Source organism: Stegastes partitus, unplaced genomic scaffold (genome assembly GCF_000690725.1).
Source record: "Stegastes partitus isolate 25-593 unplaced genomic scaffold, Stegastes_partitus-1.0.2 Scaffold685, whole genome shotgun sequence".
In the NCBI taxonomy this organism is placed as follows: domain Eukaryota; kingdom Metazoa; phylum Chordata; class Actinopteri; family Pomacentridae; genus Stegastes; species Stegastes partitus.
The window spans coordinates 242,755-262,106 of NW_007578416.1; the positions used below are offsets into that span (position 1 = coordinate 242,755).

The following is a 19,352-nucleotide window of genomic DNA, read 5'->3' on the forward strand; positions in this document are numbered from 1 at the left end:
GATTTACTGAGGAAAATTACACATTATTACCAATCTGTGAGATACTAAACTACATGAACCTTTGCTTTAGGTGTTTCATGTGACCATCTTGTGCAGCAATAACTGCAACTAAACCTTTCCAGCAACTGTCGATCAGTTCTGCACATAAGTTTGGACAAATTTCAACCCGTTTCTCCATATAGAACGGGTTCAGCTCTGAGGTGTTGGTGGGTTTTCTCATGTGAACGGCTTGCTTCAGGCCCATGAACAACATTTCTAATGGATTCAGGTCAGAACTTTGACTTGGCTATTCCAAAACATGAACTTTACTATTCTTTAAGCACTTTTTGTGGTCGGGGTGATTGTCTTGCTGCATTTTCTTGTCTTGCCACATACTTTCTGTAAGATAACGTGTTCAAACAGATGATCTAACATTTTTCTTTGGAATTCAGTCGTGTAACTCAGAGTTAATTGTTGTATCAATGACAGGAAACCACCCTCACACAGACGCAGCAAAACCATCATACTACCACCATGATTCACAGATGGGGATTTTAATGTGTGTTTTCCTTTGTCAAAACATAACACTTCACATTTAAACCAAAAAGCTCTATTTTGATCTCATCTGTCTACATTTCTTTTTTACTTTTTTGAATGTGAGGGCTTTCTACGTCCAACTCTCCCATGTGCTATTGGACTTGTAAACATTCACATTAGCCCATGTGAGAGAAGCTTTCAGTTGCTTTGAAGTTGGACTGGGTCTCTTTGTGACTACAACTATTACACACCTTGCATTTGGAGTAATATTTGTTCTTCTAAGGACTGTAACAGCAGTTCTGAGTTTCCTCCATTTGTACACAGTCTGTCTTACTGTGTACTGATGGAAAGATGGTTTATAAACGTTTCCAGCCTGATGAGCTTCACCAACTCTTCTTCTGAGCAACTCAGAAATCTACATCGCCTGTGCCATGATACACCTCCACAAAAATGTGCTGTGAAGATCAGACTTTGATAGATTCAAGTTCATTTATTAAAACAGGACGTACACTCACTCCTGATTGTCACTCCTTCACTTTTGGTACTTATGGACATGTGACACTGTATCAATTTCCACAATAAATATATATGAGAATGTTTTGGGTCATATATAAGTAGAAATATACAAAAGTCCTGAATGATTCACATACTTTGAATGACCCCTGTACATTTTACAGTTCTTCAGTGTTCATTCTACTTTTTCCTGTGAAAAATCTGCTGTTTTTACCAGTCAGTGGGGCTCCGTATACAATAATAGCGATGCCTCTGCGGTTGCGTGCAGCCAGGCTCTCTGGTGACAGGTCAACACCCATGTGTCGGGCAATCGCTCTGGAGACGGGAGTCATCTCTAGCTGTCCCAGTCTCCCACTGCTTCCCTCTCTGGTCAACTCTGAAACAACTTAAAGCACAAAACTTTAAAGTTTTAGAGAGAGGAAGTAATGAGTTTAATGTTCTTCTTTTATGAACAAGAAAAGTTAAAATTGAGCCTTTAATCTTCTGTTCACTAAATTACACAGTGTCTGTGGGAAATTACACTAAATTACATTCGCCTCCGGTCAGAAATTCTGCTCGTGAAATGGTTGTACTTACATATTTCTGCTGGTCTCACACTTAAAGGGCTAATTTCTGGATGGGCATCATTTCGTTTTGACTGCTTTATTTCTTCCTGTGTGCCATTTTTCTCAGCTTCATATTTATCCACGCCTGCTTTCAGCTCTGGTGCACGTAGATAGATTAAAAAAGACATTATGATAGACACTGAAACAAATAGGCACTGACACATCTGTAGGTGCGTAATATCAATTACGACAATGTGTGCCTGATGCTACCATCATCTTTCAGCAGAGAGCAATGGTCCTTGAAATAGTCAAGCAGCTCTGCAGGAAGACCTTCTCCAGGGATCCTGGGAGGAAGCAGCAATGTCTTGTTCTCATCGTAACCCTGCAGCAGACGCAGGATCTGCATGGGACAAAGTTATGAGGAAGAGGAGAAAACAGCAAAGGGCACAAACATGAACATGGAGAGGAACTTTTTAAGTAGACAAGTTGGTAATGTGACAGATGAGGAGAAAAGCAAAGAGAGGAGCCTCGTCAGGAGATGGTGTTACTTATTAAGAGCAGCTCATCTTTGTCAAAAAGGGCAAAACACAGTAAAAGGTATGACTGTTGATGTAAAAATATGACCTCATGTGACTTATCTGATGCATTTAACAGTCTCACTCCAGAAAAACATAAATGACAAACACATGAAGATGGCATTGGCAAAACAGTTTCAGAGCTGTCCCCCAGTCAGCTCTAGAAGGATATAAGTGCCATCAAATTATAAAGTGATATCAACCCTCTGAATCCCCAAATCTGCTGGCAGGTTTGAAAGGCATGTTATCTTTATTCATCACATCTTATTTGTAAATTCACCAAAAATAATCTGCTTGCACAAACCAGACTTTGTAAAAAAAATGAAATAAAATTCTGCACTTAACAAGCACTTAGTCACAACAGCTCAGGGCTGTTTGGTTGAACTGCAGGCTGTGTTTACACAGAGCAGGGAGGAGACAAGTATGGACGTGATTAAAGAGACTGAGAGTAAAATTAAACACACTTGATCAATAAAATAAATGGCATGGTTAAAAATGGTATACAGAGGAGCAGGTTTTCAGCAGGTTGTAGGAGGATTTGGCATGTTGAACTATCTTTCTAGAGTTAAAAAAAAAAAAGTTAAAAAAAACAAAACAAAACAAAGAAACACTCGTCTTTAGAGAAATTATACTGCAAGTAAAAATAAGTCTATAGCATGTAAAATGTCTAATGCATGAAAAAATGAGCCAACAGTGAGGAAAAATGTGACAGGAGCTAAAACCTGCCCAGGGTTCAGAGGGTTAACAAACATTGTAATGTAATTTCTTTTTCTCACTAGACAATACTCCATACAATACATACACACAAAAAACAACAGCAGAAGAAAAGAAAAGAAAAGTAAATAAAATAAAACTTGGTAAACTTGTTGTGCAAATATTCCCTTTTTTCTGTTTGTTTTTAGGTCTTTTAGATCAAGCTTTCCTGCAATTTCCTGTGACTGTGACTTTGCTTCCACCTGGGGGAAGAATGGTTTACGACTTTTCATTTAAGGAAGCTGTATGTTTAATGTGAGACTAACTCTGTATCTAAAGAAGATGTAGTGTCATTAACTGGCAACCGTGCTTGCTCCCTCATATTCCTACTGTCTCTCTCTTCCCTTTATCATCACTTTTACATTTCACAACTTTGCGAAGAAAATAAATCTACAACACTATTTCCTAAAGTGAAGAAAGAGCTACCTTTTCCTCCTTGAGGTACTGCGTGTCGAGTTCCAGGGAGTAAAACTCGATGGGAAATGAGCAGGGGTTTTTGACAGTGACCTCAGCCTCAGTTTCAGTGCTGACGGGGAGACAAGGCTCCAGCTCCAGTACCGACGGGCAGAACTCGAGTTGTGGCTCCTCGCCCTGACCCTGAGCTGTAATGAACACCTGCTGGGTGTTCTCAGCCACGTGGACCACGAGCTGCCTGCTGTAAGCACACTGAAAGACACATACAGTAGGTCAGCATTCAGTTGTTTTATGACATCCCGTTATACATGCTACTATTCTGCATTTTGCACTTTTATAAGAAAGACAAATTTTCAGGTCTAAATATATCTAAGCAATAATCTACATCCATGATACTCTGTTGTGAATTCTACAAAACACCTCTTCCTATAATATAAGAAAAGCTTTTACCCCCTCGGTAGGGCTGAACTTGACGTGGACATTGACCCGTTCACCAGGTGACAGCAGACCGGAGCAGGGAACCATCTCAAACACCGCTGGAGGTGGACGTTGCTCTTGCAGGATCTTTTTACGCTTGTGGAGAGGCAGGAACTTGTCAACCTGAGTGAAAGCAAGAACAGAGGTAGGGCTCACCCTAATGCACCAATATCTGTATTTGTTTCTATTTTATGTGTATTACTTTTATTACAGTGCTTATAAAAAGTACAACTGTGAATACAACAACTGTTTCCCGTTCTTCACCAGTCACAGCTTCATGGTAGAATGACATAGACAAAGCTACTGTTGAAAAAGCTCATAATAAATCTCAACTAGTGTTTGGCAGAAGGCCTGTGGGATACTCTGAAGCCAAATGAAAGAAGGTTCTTTGATCTGATGAGACGAAGGCCATTAGTCTAGGCGCTATGTTTGGCAGACACCAAACACTGCACATCATAAATGTACCATCCCCATTGTGAAGCATGGTGGTGGCAGCATCATAATGTGGGCTTTCTTGTTAGCAGGCCCTGGAAGCCTTCTAAAGGAGGATAATCTGATGCAGTCTGTGATCTGGGAAGATTTGTGTTCCAGCAAGATAATCAGCCAAAGCATACCGCCAAAGCTACACAGAAATGGTTTAAAAGAAGAAAAGACGGATGTTTTGGAGTGACAAAGTCAAAGCCCAGACCTCAGTCCAATTGGCTGGACTTTAAAAAAGGCTGTTCACTCAGGACCCACATGCAACCTGACAACCTGACCAGGGAATAACTTGTTTTTAATGGCTATTTATTAAAGGAATTCTTTGGGAATATGGATTGAAAGTTCTACAAAATTACAATAGTTGTACCTTTTTGAAGGGCTTCACCTCCTCAGCTATGCTCCAATAACAAGGCACAAGCTCGTCATTTAGCAGCTGTATCGTCTTCATCTGATGGCAAAGGTGAGAACGCACAGGATTATTAAGTTTTGCAATAACAACCTGAGTGCATTCTCTTGCTTTGGTACAACAGAGTGAATTCAAACAACCTTCATGCTGCATTAACATAAAATCACTAATTTTTATAAGTACTCTTACATTAAAGCATGTCACTATGATAAAATTCAAAACTGGTTGCAAATTAAAAACATCCATACTCATCTGTAAGAGGCCAAAAGGCAAAAATCACCTTAGTGCTGATTTTAAAAAGCCATATATATACAAAAAGCATGAAGCAAAGACACTCGCTATCATCTTGATCTTGACCTATCTTTGAATCGCAGGTAAGAAACATCACTTGAAATGTATTTTATCATCTCAGAAGTGCTTCCTACTGTCAATCTTTCCTGTCTAAAGAAGATACTGAAAGACTTATTCATGCTTTTATTTTCAGCAGACTTGACTATTGCATCATATTCTTTTTGATGTAAAGGCCTTTGAGTTTACTTGCTTTAGTGAAACTCATAAACTGTGCTATAGTCAAGTCAAGTCACCACCATTTATACAGAACATTTAAAGCAACAGCCATTGTGCAAAAGTGCTTTCCAGTTGAGAAATAAGGGTGGCGTTCTGAATTAAGTTAACAAGTTGAAGTATTAGGGTTTAAGACCCTACAGTGCTATTCATGGTGTAAATTTGTCTCAGTAATTTATATATTAAGCATTTAAACCTTACACAACTTCACCTGAAAATAATAAATATTATGGCTAAAACCTTACATTATGAACTACGGGAGAATAACCTAACTCATTTAACTAAAAAGGCTAAGTCTGTAAAACACTATTAATTATGGAGATTAACCTGAGTAGTTCAGGTTAAATGTACACTACATTATGTTTGATTATTTTTAATACAGTCACAGTTCAAGCGTATAGTGGAATAAATAGGGAGTGCTGCACTGGGTTAAGAGCAATACCTTTAGTGGAGTAAAAATAATAAAATACAAAATTAGGTGCTCTTCAAGAAGCGTAACAGTGGTCAGTAAAGGTGAAAATATCATGACTGTTCCACTTCCTGTTTATGGAAATCCATAAAATTGGTCAACAGTCCAAAAAGTATTGAAAGCACTCTGACTTTAAACAATTTAAACCTAAAAATCTATTACTAATATATGGATAAACCAACATTTTTTGACTTAGAGTGTTAATTAGGGTGGAGGCCCGACTGAAAACTGCATCATGGACTCAAAGACAGTAAGATTTGAAGGACTTTAGTTTATCCACGTATGACTAAAGGATTTTTATATTTACAATCACAGTATGTTGGATACCTTTCGGACTGCCGACCTATACAAAGGAATAAGGAGTTGAACAGACATGTTATATTTTAGTCCTCGTTGTTCAAGAGTTTAAATCTGATTAGAAGAAATTATTAAAAAATGATTCACTTAACCTGATTTTACAGTAAACAATCGCAAGATGGCACCATAGTAAAGCAGCACAGCGGTCTCTCATTAGTGCCTCTAATTAGTGTGCCATGCACACACACAGCAGCGTTAAGCCCTTAGAACTTTCACCTACTTTCCTATTCTTCTACTTGTGCATGATGATTACATAAAGTGCAATAGAGTGTCTGTAAACGTGAATTAGATTTGAATGTGGCACCCATCTGATCCTGTATGGGTGCAATAAGTTATACAATGATAGAAACCTTCAACTTTCATCCAGTCATATCTTTTCACTTTGAGGAAAGTAAGGCTATATGATGTTATACTGTAACTACATTTTTTTAACTACACTGTATTACCTGACACATGCCACACTGTACTGTGTCAAACTGCAGCGTATCCCTGGAAACGGTGACAGCTGGCTTGGTTACCACTGCACACAGTCGCACCTGCACCATTGGACCACCTGAAACCTTCAAAACCAAGCAACAGGAACAATGTTACAGGGCTGCTAATTAAATAGAGAATCCAAAGAAACAACGATTTCAATAATTTGCATCTGAAATAAGCACAGGGTTTGTAGATCGTGTACACCTGTGTTTACCTGTATTGGCATGATAACACTCGTGTCCCCCATCTTCAGGTTGGCTCCTTGAGGATCGAATTTAACAGTGAAGGTGTGGGTTTCGCCACAGGGCAGGTTCTTCACTCTCTCAAATTCTGCTGTGAACCCTGTAAAAGACAAATAACATAGACTTAATCATTTTTATGTTTTAACAAGTAGAGAGTGAGATATTGAGGAGAAATACTAATAACAAAAAAAACAATAGTAGTTATAACATGAGATGTATTTGCCTGATGTATGTGCATATTTCAACCCAGCAGATGCCAAAATTGTTGATTTTTACGTCTCTCTAAAGTTGTCCCAGTCAATCTCAAATTAGCTCTGGCCAGAGGTTATTAAGCACCACAGAAGGCTTTGTCATGGTGGCCCGTAGTGACCTAAACCCCTACAATGCCTGCCAACATGAACTGTCAGCCGTAGGAGTGACCGCCGTCTGTAGTTGCCGCAGTAATTAACAAGGAAAGACTCCATCTGGTGGCAACAACCAGGTACTACAGCTAATCTACAATATTTCAATTGCGTATTATTCCGGAAAATGTAATAGATCGGCAGATACGAAATATTAAATTACAAGACAACCACCTTTGTATTAATGCTTGCAATTAGAGCTACATAATTTAGATTTTAACTTATCAGCTGCCTATTTTCTGCATTCTAGTTTTTGTGTCTTCATGACCAAAAGCGAGTTGTTTGGGTTTGTTGAAACAGTATTTTGGCTACAAGTCATCCATAAAGACCACTTTCTGACCAGACTTATGCAAATAATTTGGGTTTTACTGCAGTCCCACACTTGTGCCATTTCTGAGGTAATGGCACTGCTGGACATCTTCCCAATTCATAAGGGAAATCATCTCAATGTGTCTTTCATCTGCTATAATGAGTCCCCATGGCTGACCACTGTGACCACTGACCACTTCTACTCATCAGCATCAGTCCTTCATGAGTCTAGTTCAATCTGCATCTTTTGTCGTTATTCTTCAGGACTTGTTTGGTTTCTAGTTTTTCATCCTTCACTGGGTTAAATACCTATTAACTCCTAAAGTTGTTGATTTTTGTAAAGTGCTTTGTTAATGTGCAATTTGTAATGTTTTTATGAAACACCTGAAGTGTCTAAAAACTTTTACACAATCATGTACACCTTTTGTATTTGTATCCAGCACCTTATGAGCACAGTTATTTCTAATTTACAAATACCAGAAGCATCACTAAACCAGGTGTTTGGCATAATTGCAGAAACACTGAAAAATCACTTTATGAGAAAGTAAAAACGGAACTCGAAATGCTACAGAACAAAGGCAGGTATTGAGTTACCTGTGCCCGCAAGATGTTTGCAATTGCCGCTGAAGGAGACAGGTATTGATCCACGATTGGTGACATTTACAGTGTGACTGACAACATTGCCGAGAATGACATAACCAAAGTCGAGAACATACTCTGGCAGCAGGAACCTGGAGGGAAGGAAACAGGTTTGAGTAGAGAGATCAGTGAAACATCAGGAACAAGCAGCCTTTAAATTTAAAATAATTCTAAAAAATAGCTTTGTATTATTGCTTATGACTCAAATCAGCATTTCCAAGCAAATTATAATTTCAACATTGTTTTTACAAGTGAGAAGAGTTTCTTGTCTCAATAGGACACAGACTTTTGCCTTGTAAATCAACTTCAGTATTTTACATAAACATTTGTAGTGTACATTTGTGGCCTTTGAACAAGTGGTAACAGCATGGCATCACAAATTGAAGCACACAAAGCAGAAAGAGCCAATGCACACTATGCAGCCACTAATTTGCAGAAGTCTGATCCCAAGTTCGTCAAGTGAGACTCTTCAAATTCCACAGCACAGTTTCACACATTTGTCCCTTCGGTCCAGTGAATGGACCATCTGTTAAACCAAAGTATTGCTGTGTGTTTTGGTACATACTTGCTGAGTTTGTGCCACTTCCCTGAGCAACCTTGCGAGTCTCTGAGCTCCAGCAGGCTGCCGGACGCAGCGAGAGCATTTTCTTTGACCAGCAATCTCTCCATCTCCATGTGAAGCAGCTCTTCATACTAGAGACAGTAGGCAAAAGAGGGAACAGAAAATGGCAGAGGGACACAGAAGATGAGGTAAATAAACACTCAAAAGTTACCAAAAAGTTTTTAAGAGTTACATAAGCAACGAAGAAAAAACAGGTAAAAGCAATAATTGAAGGTTCGTCTTAATGTATTTTACCATATCATTTAATTCATCATACATACGGGATGATAGTGGTTTTGTAAAGTAGAGTTGGCTGCATGAGAAAAGTCTGTGAATGTAAAAATCTTAAAGATAGTCAAGATAATCAAGGAAACTGATGATGGAGAGTTCTGGCATTTGCAGATTCAGGTCAATAAACTGCCTTGTTCAAAATGTTTTCACATCCATCGTTGTAAAAATCTAAACGTGGATGCTGCATTCACAGTCCAACAGCAAGTCAGAACAACAACTAAAGATAGCAACAAATTCACACTCATTACTGAGAGTGACTGTGAGACTCCAAAATGTGTTGATTCAAGACCGTCTTTAGGATATTAAAAACAAATAAATGTCCAGCTACCTCCATTTTCACTTTATTTTTTTTACTTCAGTGATTGTGCTGTTAAGCTCTTTGAGGCACAGTTTCATTTTAAGTCTATGTACGGCAAATAAAGTGACTTTACAAAATGTCATCAGATGGATCTTAATGTTTTGACTATTCAAAATGAATCACAGACATCTGTATTGTGTATAAGGAAACTGAGTGTATCTTTTCACTGTTGAAAATAGTTGAAAATGTTCTATATTATAGTCGAATTGTAGCTGCACACATCTTGTACTATCATTTGACTGGCCACAGTGTAATAAACAAACACAGCAAAAACTGAAAAGCAGAAAACATCATGAAAACAATAGATTATACCAAAGCCAGGTGCTTTTGCGGATGAGGTGGTAATGCTGGCATTTTGTCAAGTTATTTGTCAGGACTTACTGATTTTCTCGGGAAACAATCCTTCTCTTCTGTGAAAATATTTACTTTTCAGCAGTTAGGGGGGAAATGTCTGAGAGCTTACTGAGACAACACATAAAACTGAGTAAATACTGAGGGGATAAGCAAAAAATAGCAATTTCCAGCATAATTCTATGGTTCTTGTCCAGGTGAATACGACTTCTGGGAAAATCAATGCACAGATAAGAAGGGAAAGCCCTGCAGAAAAGGCTGTTTGCTAACAGCAGAGATATAGTGGCACTGCCTTGCCCATATGGAAAGAAAATATGTTTGGAAAATGTGCAGCATAAAGGCTGACCACAATGGCACAGTCATTTCTTCAGATACATACAGAAAATTATTTTTTATGAACAGGAAGCTACAATAAACCACAGTTTGTACAAAGATATTGTTGAAAACAAACATTATATGTTACTCAGCATAAAAAGTTTTGTTATATTAGTGGAAATCCTTCAGAAATGAGTTATTTTGTTTGTGCTAAACTGAAACAGGATATACTTTTCATCATATACACTGATTACTATCCTACACGATCACAATATTAAGTCATAAACTCAATTCCTTCTGAAAACATGCTTACAAATCAGAACGTAGGAGGATTTTTCTTAATCCCGAAAAACAAGATTTTGTAAAATGCGAGCTTTTCACAAACATGAAAGTTGTTTATTTTAGTTACTGACTGTGAATGTGCAGGTAGCTTCTGTTGTTGCTCCTCGGCCAGCAGTAATTCCATCCATAAGCTCCTCTCTGACTCTATCTGCCTCCACAGCTGCTCTGGCCTGCTGCACCACATCACTGTAGCACTCGTCTGCTGCAAGAGAGTCACAGTGTTCAACCAGTGCAGAAGTAAAGAGGTGTAGCTGCGTCTCCATATTTGCTAGCACAAAGATGTGAACATGAGGGATGCCTGTCCATCAGCTAGAAGACAGGAGCTTAAGGCTTTATAATGCAAAAGGGGCTGGAAAGCTAAACAGTGAACACGAGTTACTTAATGCACAAGAGGCTAAATTAATTTCCAGAAGGACAGCTGTGTTCTGTAGCTAATTCACTTCTCTGATAATTCCCTCTAGAGGATAAATAAACTGTTACAGCACATTAAGTAGTAAACACTTACTTTCAGAGCCATTTTCAGACATGAACTCTTTTCTGTTAACCTGCCGGTGTCTGAACGTGTTGGCTGAATGTCTTACTAGGTCCAAATAAGGAACATTTCACTTTCAACACGGCACAAGTCTAAACTGCAGGTCGTCGTGTTAACGGTCAGACATACACAAGCGACACATTTGAGCTGAGTGAAGCTATGTGGAAAAGCTTTTTGCCAGACATCAATCCATAAACATCACAGAGTGCAAAAGACACATTTTGCATGCCAAAATCATAACACACCTTTCTTATTGACTTTGCCCTACAACTTCACATCTATTATTAACTGAAATACCCAGAAAAATAAACTTCACTGTGATAAGACCGTGACAGTTCAGTTTATGAGACTCTATAATAAATGTAATTTAAGTATCAAAAAAATGTTAACATAAGTTGAAGTTAAGTTTGTTGCTTCCAGCTGTTTGTAGGACTTTTTCCTCTCAGTTTGTTAAATACCTGCAGCCTCAACCAGCATCACACAGCAGCAAGATGCATATTAGCAAGAGAGAGAGAGAGTTGGGTGCATTTATGCACATGGAACACCAGCAACAACTTCATTAATTACTTAGAATCATAAATGATCCCCAACATGGAGACAGGATGGATGAGGAACTAACTGCAGGTCACACTGAGTATTTCTCTTCACCTTCAACAGATGAGCTGTGATACATGGAAATATAGCTCATAAGCTGCAGTTAAATCATTTGTTGTACAGCAGCCATCTTCAGTCCTGATATTTTTATTTTACTGTTGGCAAAGTAGGAGTTAGATTATTATCTCACATGGACAGAATAAGTTAGTAATTATTTTGACAGTTTAAGAAACTTGCTATTAGTTTCATCTTAGTCTTTGTTTATTAGTGTGTTACTATGCATTATGCTGTGGCTCTCCATCACTGTCGAGGGTCTGACTACATGAAATCGTGAGGAACATTAATGTAAGAGTGACCTATGCCTGAATAACAGAATGCCATCACTTTAGCAGATTGATGAAACCTGCAGTGTTGCATATTCCACGTGCAGTGCATAGAGAATACTTTCCTCCAGTTATAGCAGTTGTTCTGTTGCAGATACATTTTGTGATCTTGTGATTTTGCATCTTTAAGTCACTGGAAATGTCTATCCGTTGGCTAGTTGAGGTGGCATAAAAGCATTTCTGTGTGTATGAGTGCATATTTATGCGTACACAGGTTTCGTGGCAAATTCAAGCTGATCCTTGGGAATACTCCCACTCCACTCAGAGTGATGTCCTGTGGCGGGAGGAAAGCCACCTGCAGCTGAAGCAGCTTCTCGAACACCTCGGGGATGCCCGGGAGGTAGAGCACACGCAGACACTGCTCTTTACCGGCATCAATGTAGCCCTGACACACAAACACACACAAACACACAACAAACTGGTAAAATCCTCCCTAAATATCATAAATGACCCTCAGACATCCACACTGGAAATGATCCCAGGATGAACTCACCACTGTAGGGACGACAATAGGCCTCCCAGGTCTGACCTCCTGCTGTGCGTCTGGTCGCTGCTCTTCCTCTTCCCAGGCCTTCAGCTTCTCTCCTGCCTCCTCATCAGCCTCCTCCTCCGTCTCCCTTTGTGGGCGTACGCTGAATTTGAAGCCCACCTTGCCAGTATTCCTGAGGGTCACCTCAACTTCCCCTACATGTTGAAAATGCTAACAGAAAAAGAAGCAGATTGAGAGGGGCAATGTGACACTGGTCTGCTTGTTAAATTGACAGTATCTTTATTTTCGTTGAAGTTTATGTGAAGCAACTTTATGGCAAACAGACAAACTACTCCACCTAGTGCTTTTTATATATTGTTGTAGTGAAACTGAAACAGAAAACATCCTGAAAACATCAGTTTTTTAACAATATATGCATGCTGTTGGCCTCTATTTGCACCTAATGGTTTATGGTAATACCCATCATGAAAATATAATAGGACTGGAGATAAGTTGGCTGTACTGTATTACTGTGATATGAGCAAATCTGCTGGACCATTTCAAAGCCGGTCCCCTGTGCATGCACAAATGGGGTTGTTTCAGGACTTGCTAGCTTAGGTGGAAAAATCTAATCTTTAACTACAAGAGAGCAACACAGCGGGTGAGAGAGGGAGAGGGAAGAATGCTGAACAGACAGGAAGGTCGCAGAAATGTTCTGCTGAATCGCTATTTCAACAAAATCAAAAATCAATATGTCCTTGTTTTGAATATCAATGATAACTCGTCCGGATGGCTTGCATACTTAAAGAGGGAGTGGAAGTGCAACAGACCAGACTGTGGAAAAACTAGGCAGTGACATTCAAAGTTAATGTGCTTTCTCTCACTGGTATTAAAACTGGGCAAAACATTTGTGATAACCACAGTCACCTTAGATATTTCATCTTTAAAAAACACACTAATGACATACAAGCACTTATCCTGCAGTATTTTCCCCAGAATTAGACTGTGTGAGAACAGAAGGGATGATTGTAACAATAGCAAAAAAGAAACAAACATGACACAAACCAAGAATCAAATACGTTATCATTCACAATCGCAAGCAAATTTGCTATATTTCAGAATGACAGAATGCATAATTCTGCCAAGTGTAGAAAAATCTAATTAGTTTTGTTAAAGATACCGTGTGTGACGCATGGAGGAGCAAACAGATGGCAAAAGAAGAGACAAGGACAAGGAAAGCAGTAAATTAACAGTAAATAACAGGAAGTAGCTTAAACAAATCCAGCTTCCTACAAATCCTGTGATTACCAGCAGCCTCTGACTCCAGCCAAGCGCCCAGTCTCTTCTCTACCTTGAGTAGGTTGATATAGAGAAATATAGAATAAACCTGCCTTAGTAACGTAACAATCACCCAGTTACAGATGATTCAGAACTTAGCAGTTAGACTGCATGCAAACATCCAACACAGGGAACACAAAACATAGGCATAAATCATACCAACGTGCCATTTGTTACAGAATCAAGGTTGAGATTTAGCTGATCACTTATAAATCACTACATGGTCTGACTCCACTCTGCATCTCTGAACTTCTAACACCTTATTCTGCCCCTCAACCATGGAGATCTTAGAATCAGTTACTGTTAAAACTCCCATGGTCAAGGCCTAAAACAAAGGGGCACCATACTTTTACTGTACAGCCTGTACAGCCTCACCGGTACAGAAAAGCATTTGTCTAACATTTTCTTCTTTTCCTCGATGCTCGGTTGTTGCTCTTTTTGGCGGTCCGTTAAAGATCTTTTACTAGCTGATTTGAAATGTTATCCAGAGAGTTTTGATGCGTTTGGCTGAATCTGAACACACAAATTGCTCCTGCGTAACTTTACATTCATCCAGTTGTATCCTTCAGCAATGAAATAATCAATATATGGCGCAGTCCAAGTTCCACTGGCAGCTAAACATGGCCAAACCGAAGCACCACCATGTTTCACATATTTGATTTTGCTTTAGAAAGGATTTACTAGTTTTTATCATGTTTACTGTCACACTTTTTTTGCACATATTTTTGCTATTTCCAGTCTTTTAAAACATACATCACTTTGGTTAAGTCAGTTTGTTTTGAAATGTGCTGTGTAGATGAACTTTGTTTGATTTAATAAATAGTTAATAGAGCATTTTACTGCAAGTTCCCCTACTGTTAATGTACTGAGTAGCTGCCTTTGATTTTGAAGTTGGGGTTAGTGAGGTTCTTCTGATTTACCCATAGTTTAATCAAGTCACTGACAAAATTCTGATTGTTGCCTGACAAATTTGACTTCAAATGGAAAGCACCATTCCTGCTGAGCCCCCAAACGTTGGGCTCCGCCTGTCAAAATGTCTCCATACCCTCTCGGTTCTTTCAGTACTGATTGAAGCAACTCAAATTAAAGGTGGCACTTGAGGAACAAAGCCTGAAGAGCAAAAATGTCCAACTATTTGACTGGTGGAGTTTGCTAGGATGAAGAAATGTGTGGTTAAACTCAGCGTAAAGAAACCTTGAATGCATACCTGCAGGCCAAAGTCCAAATGAGTGAAGTCCAGGCTGTAGCTGATTACTGATGCTTCTCCTCTGAGCTTGACTTCATACGAAGGACCCTCCTCTACATGGCACTGGGCCACCACCTCCCTGCTGGCATTTTTGTGGCCATAGAAGAAGAGCGTGACCTGCTGCTGGTCCCCAGGTTGCAGCTGTCCATACTTCGGCAAGATATCAAACACCTACATACACCACACATAAACAGGACAACACAGATGATCAATTCTAATTCCTATGCTCCCATCAGAGAAATGCTTTCACATTCTTCTACATGCTGCTCTTCTGCCAAGAATCATCTGCCTGCACAAAAGCCGAACAGCTAAAATGTCAAGTTTTCAGGGGAATTATGTGCTTGATGTCACTGAGCAAACCAGGCAGCCAGTGGGGACAACAGGAAGTCACTGCACCTGGGCAAGAAATCCTGCAGTTACAGGATTCAAACCAATTTATAACAATTAGCCGTTGTTTTAAAACTTCACTTCTTTTACAAAACCAACAAGAGACTTCCAGTGTATTTATCTCCTTATAAAAATGCTGGCAGGAAAGTGAATAAATGCACCTCCTAATGGGATCAAATATTACAGTGGTTCTACTAAAAGTGAGTTTACTAGAAATGGGACTGAGTTTTGTGGAAACACAATTAATTGATTAATCAGTTACTCAGTCAATATGAACTCAATGTCTTTGTTTTTCTGTGTTAGACTGGATTTGATTGAAAAAAATATCCGATAGATGAATAAATGAAAATATTAATTGTTTGTATTTATTATATTTCCAGTGTAAAATGTCTCCTGGAGGATTATTCACAGGAGGTTTCCGTTGCATGTTTAGCTGATTTTTATGTTTATGTTTGAACGATGTGTTGGTTTATGTCTGGGAGATGCTGATGACATGAAGCTGGTTAGCATGCTTGGTTTGTTGTTAGCTAATGTGTCTGCATAGTTCCATTAGGGGTGGGTCATATAAATAAATTAATATGAAAATAAAATATACATTTCTTTATTCATTAATTCATTATTGAAGCCCTAGTCTGGTTTATCTCCATAGCACAGAGACTGCAATGGAGAATGGTCTGACTGCACTTCATTATGTTCTGCTATATGGGAAACACACTGGATTGGTTGTGTTTCTTTAAATCAGTCACAGATATGTTGGGCATCGGTTTAGCGTAATTTGTCAAAAGAAGCGCGCAGGGTTGCCTGATTGTATGATCCAAATCCTCTGCAAAATTTGTCAATTTTGGCTTAAAGGTTGCTAGTTCAGAAGGTGCCATTGTTATTTCCCTTGTAAAACTGATTTTCAAAAGTCATGAAACACATGGAGGAAATGGCAGGTTTATTTATATATTTAAGATCTACATGTGGTGAATCAGACTATTGTGGCCCTAACTGGGATACACATGCACAGATGTGATCAAAGTATTCTCTCATCTCTTTAGTAAAGGAAATTTGACAGTTAAGCATTCGATCAATAAACTATCGTATCACATGGATTTCACTGGGTAATAAAAGATGATTGGAATACACCAGTGGATAAAAAAGTAGGGAGCCTACACACTGACAATAAAGGGAGTCTCCATACTGAGGTTTATGATGCAAAATGTAGTCTACATGCACAGTGTAGAAGGTGGCTCTGAACCACAAAGACAGGGGATGACTTGCTCATTAGCTGCTGGTTCCCTCCCCTGACGAAGAGGAAAACTCAGGGAAACCCTGATTTGTTTACATGTGGACATTTGCCTACCTCTTCCACACGCACAGGGCACTGTGTGCTGCTCTGCTCATCTGTGCTCGGCCTGCGGCTAACAGAAACTGAAAAGGCAGGAGAGAGCATCCCAGAAGAACTCTGCAATTCTTCAGTCTGGCTCTCTGGATTTCTCTGCTTCCTCTCCTCCACGAGCATCTCTGTCTCTCTATGAGGGCAAAAGGACAAGGAAACACCCCTGCTGTTAAATATTTGTGTTCTTTACAATTAAACTACAATTGCATATAAAGACCTGCAATAAATAGCACATTAGGAAGAAACTCTTTGAGTAATAAAAAGCAGGATTAATTGAATATCGCTGCCTTTTAGCATTGTGAAAACAGACAAATAAAAAATCTCCATGAGGAAGAAGCAGAGTAGCATATTGACACAGAAAATGTAGCCAAGACTAATTTATTTAAGCATGTACTGTTAACACATAATGTAATACCCAAGTGGAGGAAAAACTCTTGAGCACCCACATCCGAAAGAAGTCTGATTCTCATTTTCTCTCTCTGTTCTACTCTCTCCTTCCCTGTGGGATCACACTGGGTGCATCCATCAAGTTAATTAAACAGAGTGTTCTATAATTAAGAGGAATTTTAATAGGCAAGCAGCAGGAAACAGGTCAGGATAGATTGCACTGAAGTGCTGAATAAACATGGATCAGAATGAAAGAGATTTAGTGAGTGAAGCTATCTCAAAGCTGCGCTGGACAAGTTCTACATTAAATCACCGAAAACAGTGGCCACATGATTGCCACAGAGTGTGTCTGTGTTTGTGTGTGAGAGCTGCAGGGTGTGTGTACATGTAAGACAGCATTCAAGTGTGCAAGAACGCTACAGTGCTGGTGTGTCAGCTCAGAGTGAGTGAATGACAGACATGCAACCAGCAGGGGGCACTGTTGTATGATCAGTGTACGACGGCTGCTTTAGGGGGCAAAGCGGTCTCACGTCTGGCCTTGGGAATCACAAATTAGTACGTCCAGCAGTGTGAAATGTAACAGTGAGCAAACATTCTGGGTCAAAGTCTTCAGCAATACGGTGCGTTTTCTGGGTGGGGGGGATTTCGTTGGGGCTCATGAAAGACAATTTGGGACCCTGTGGGAGGAAAGAAAACAGCTTTTTAAAACACGGGTCCTCTAAGAAAGAGTTTAAAACCCACTGGTGCGGACAGAGGAGCAGATGGTGAGGCAGCAGATGATGACTCCGCAAGAGCTTGGCTCAAAACAGAAATAGCTCTGACATTCTCATATCTGTCTCTCTCTCTCTCTCGTCCATCTATTCTTTTCTTGGTGCTCACCACGGGTGTGTTTTCCAAAAATCTACACAGCAGTGACTACTAAACCACAAACATCTCATTTCCAGGGTTTTGTCAGAAAGAAAGAAGTGATGGGAAACAAGTACAAGTAGGATGCTGAAAAATTATACTGGCACAGACAAACCACTTCCAGCTTCAAGCATGTATGTGCATGTGAGTGTGTGCATGCACGTATGTGTAACTTAGTAATGAAGGCTCTTCTTTACCCTTAAGCTGTTGTTGAATGTTGTTTATTCAGTGTGCCTGGGTGTGGTTCTTAATTATGTTTTAATGCTTCATTGAGTCGTTCTGAAGATGAATGTCTGTTTTCTATCTATCAATCTATCAATCTATCTATCTATCTATCTATCTATCTATCTATCTATCTATCTATCTATCTATCTATCTATCTATCTATCTATCTATCTAAACAGTATGTCTTCAACAGGAAAACACACATGTATTTTTCCCAACTGCTGCCACAAAGAGTGACAGTACTGTATTTGTATTTTAGTTAGGGGTTTCCATTTAATACAAATTTATAATTTTTCTTTATTAGATTTCATCTGTTTATTTGAAAGTTATATTTACATGCTACTTTGTAAGTAACATTTTTTTTAGCTGAAAATGAGCACTAGTTTGACAATTTACAACATTAAAATGCCACCAACACATAATGACATAAGAATATTTAAAAATATAACACTAATATGGGCCGCTGCATCAAGAGTGATTTTATTATTACCACATTAAACGTTCAGTAAGTGCAACCTTGTTAGCAAAACGTTGCTTATTTCGACATCCAGCGGTTACAGAGCAAAACTGGGCCACCACCGTGCAAATGTTGACTCAATGTTCTCTCTCTATCAGCTCAGTTTTGTTTTGTTGTTGTTTTATTTTTTTGTTGTTGTTATCTCTACAACTCCTGAGGGAAATATCTGGAAATTTATCTGGCAAATGCTCCGCTACATTAACCAGCTCGACTCTATCTGTGTCTGTCTGCTGCTCAGTGCTGAGCAGGTGTGGGCTTTTTTTTTGCACTGAGAACAGCTGTCAGAAAAAAACACACCATGAAAGCGGGTGAGAGTGAACCGAAACAGTGAGAGCTGCAGCAGGACAGCCAAACAATGAGCTGAAATTAGCTGTAAAGCTCTGCAACGTCCAGATACGGGAGTTAGTTCTGTTTAGGTTCAGGTTCACTGTCACCTGATACATTGCTGTTGTACTAATATTCACGATCGCCACTTTGAGTAAACTTTGCTGAAAATATTTCTTTACTTTCACTTGAGGTCAGACTGTTGATTCAGGACATGTAGCATACTATTTAACATTTACCAATATAAGCTCATGTGTGATTTCGTCAA

General features: G+C 39.2%; 1 protein-coding gene across 1 annotated transcript in view; it reads right to left on the minus strand.

Annotated features, from left to right (window-relative positions):
• The window catches only part of hydin (HYDIN axonemal central pair apparatus protein), a 98,610-nt gene that overhangs the window by 36,189 nt on the left and 43,069 nt on the right, over positions 1-19,352 (minus strand). The window contains exons 24-38 of the mRNA XM_008290584.1: positions 16,690-16,858; positions 14,919-15,128; positions 12,398-12,604; positions 12,115-12,289; positions 10,467-10,597; positions 8,703-8,830; positions 8,093-8,229; positions 6,761-6,888; positions 6,516-6,629; positions 4,641-4,721; positions 3,767-3,916; positions 3,329-3,568; positions 1,845-1,974; positions 1,606-1,731; positions 1,244-1,414 (exon numbers count right to left, since the gene is read on the minus strand). Coding sequence (XP_008288806.1) covers positions 1,244-1,414; positions 1,606-1,731; positions 1,845-1,974; positions 3,329-3,568; positions 3,767-3,916; positions 4,641-4,721; positions 6,516-6,629; positions 6,761-6,888; positions 8,093-8,229; positions 8,703-8,830; positions 10,467-10,597; positions 12,115-12,289; positions 12,398-12,604; positions 14,919-15,128; positions 16,690-16,858 — 2,297 coding nt within the window. The remainder of the gene's footprint in view (positions 1-1,243; positions 1,415-1,605; positions 1,732-1,844; positions 1,975-3,328; positions 3,569-3,766; positions 3,917-4,640; positions 4,722-6,515; positions 6,630-6,760; positions 6,889-8,092; positions 8,230-8,702; positions 8,831-10,466; positions 10,598-12,114; positions 12,290-12,397; positions 12,605-14,918; positions 15,129-16,689; positions 16,859-19,352) is intronic.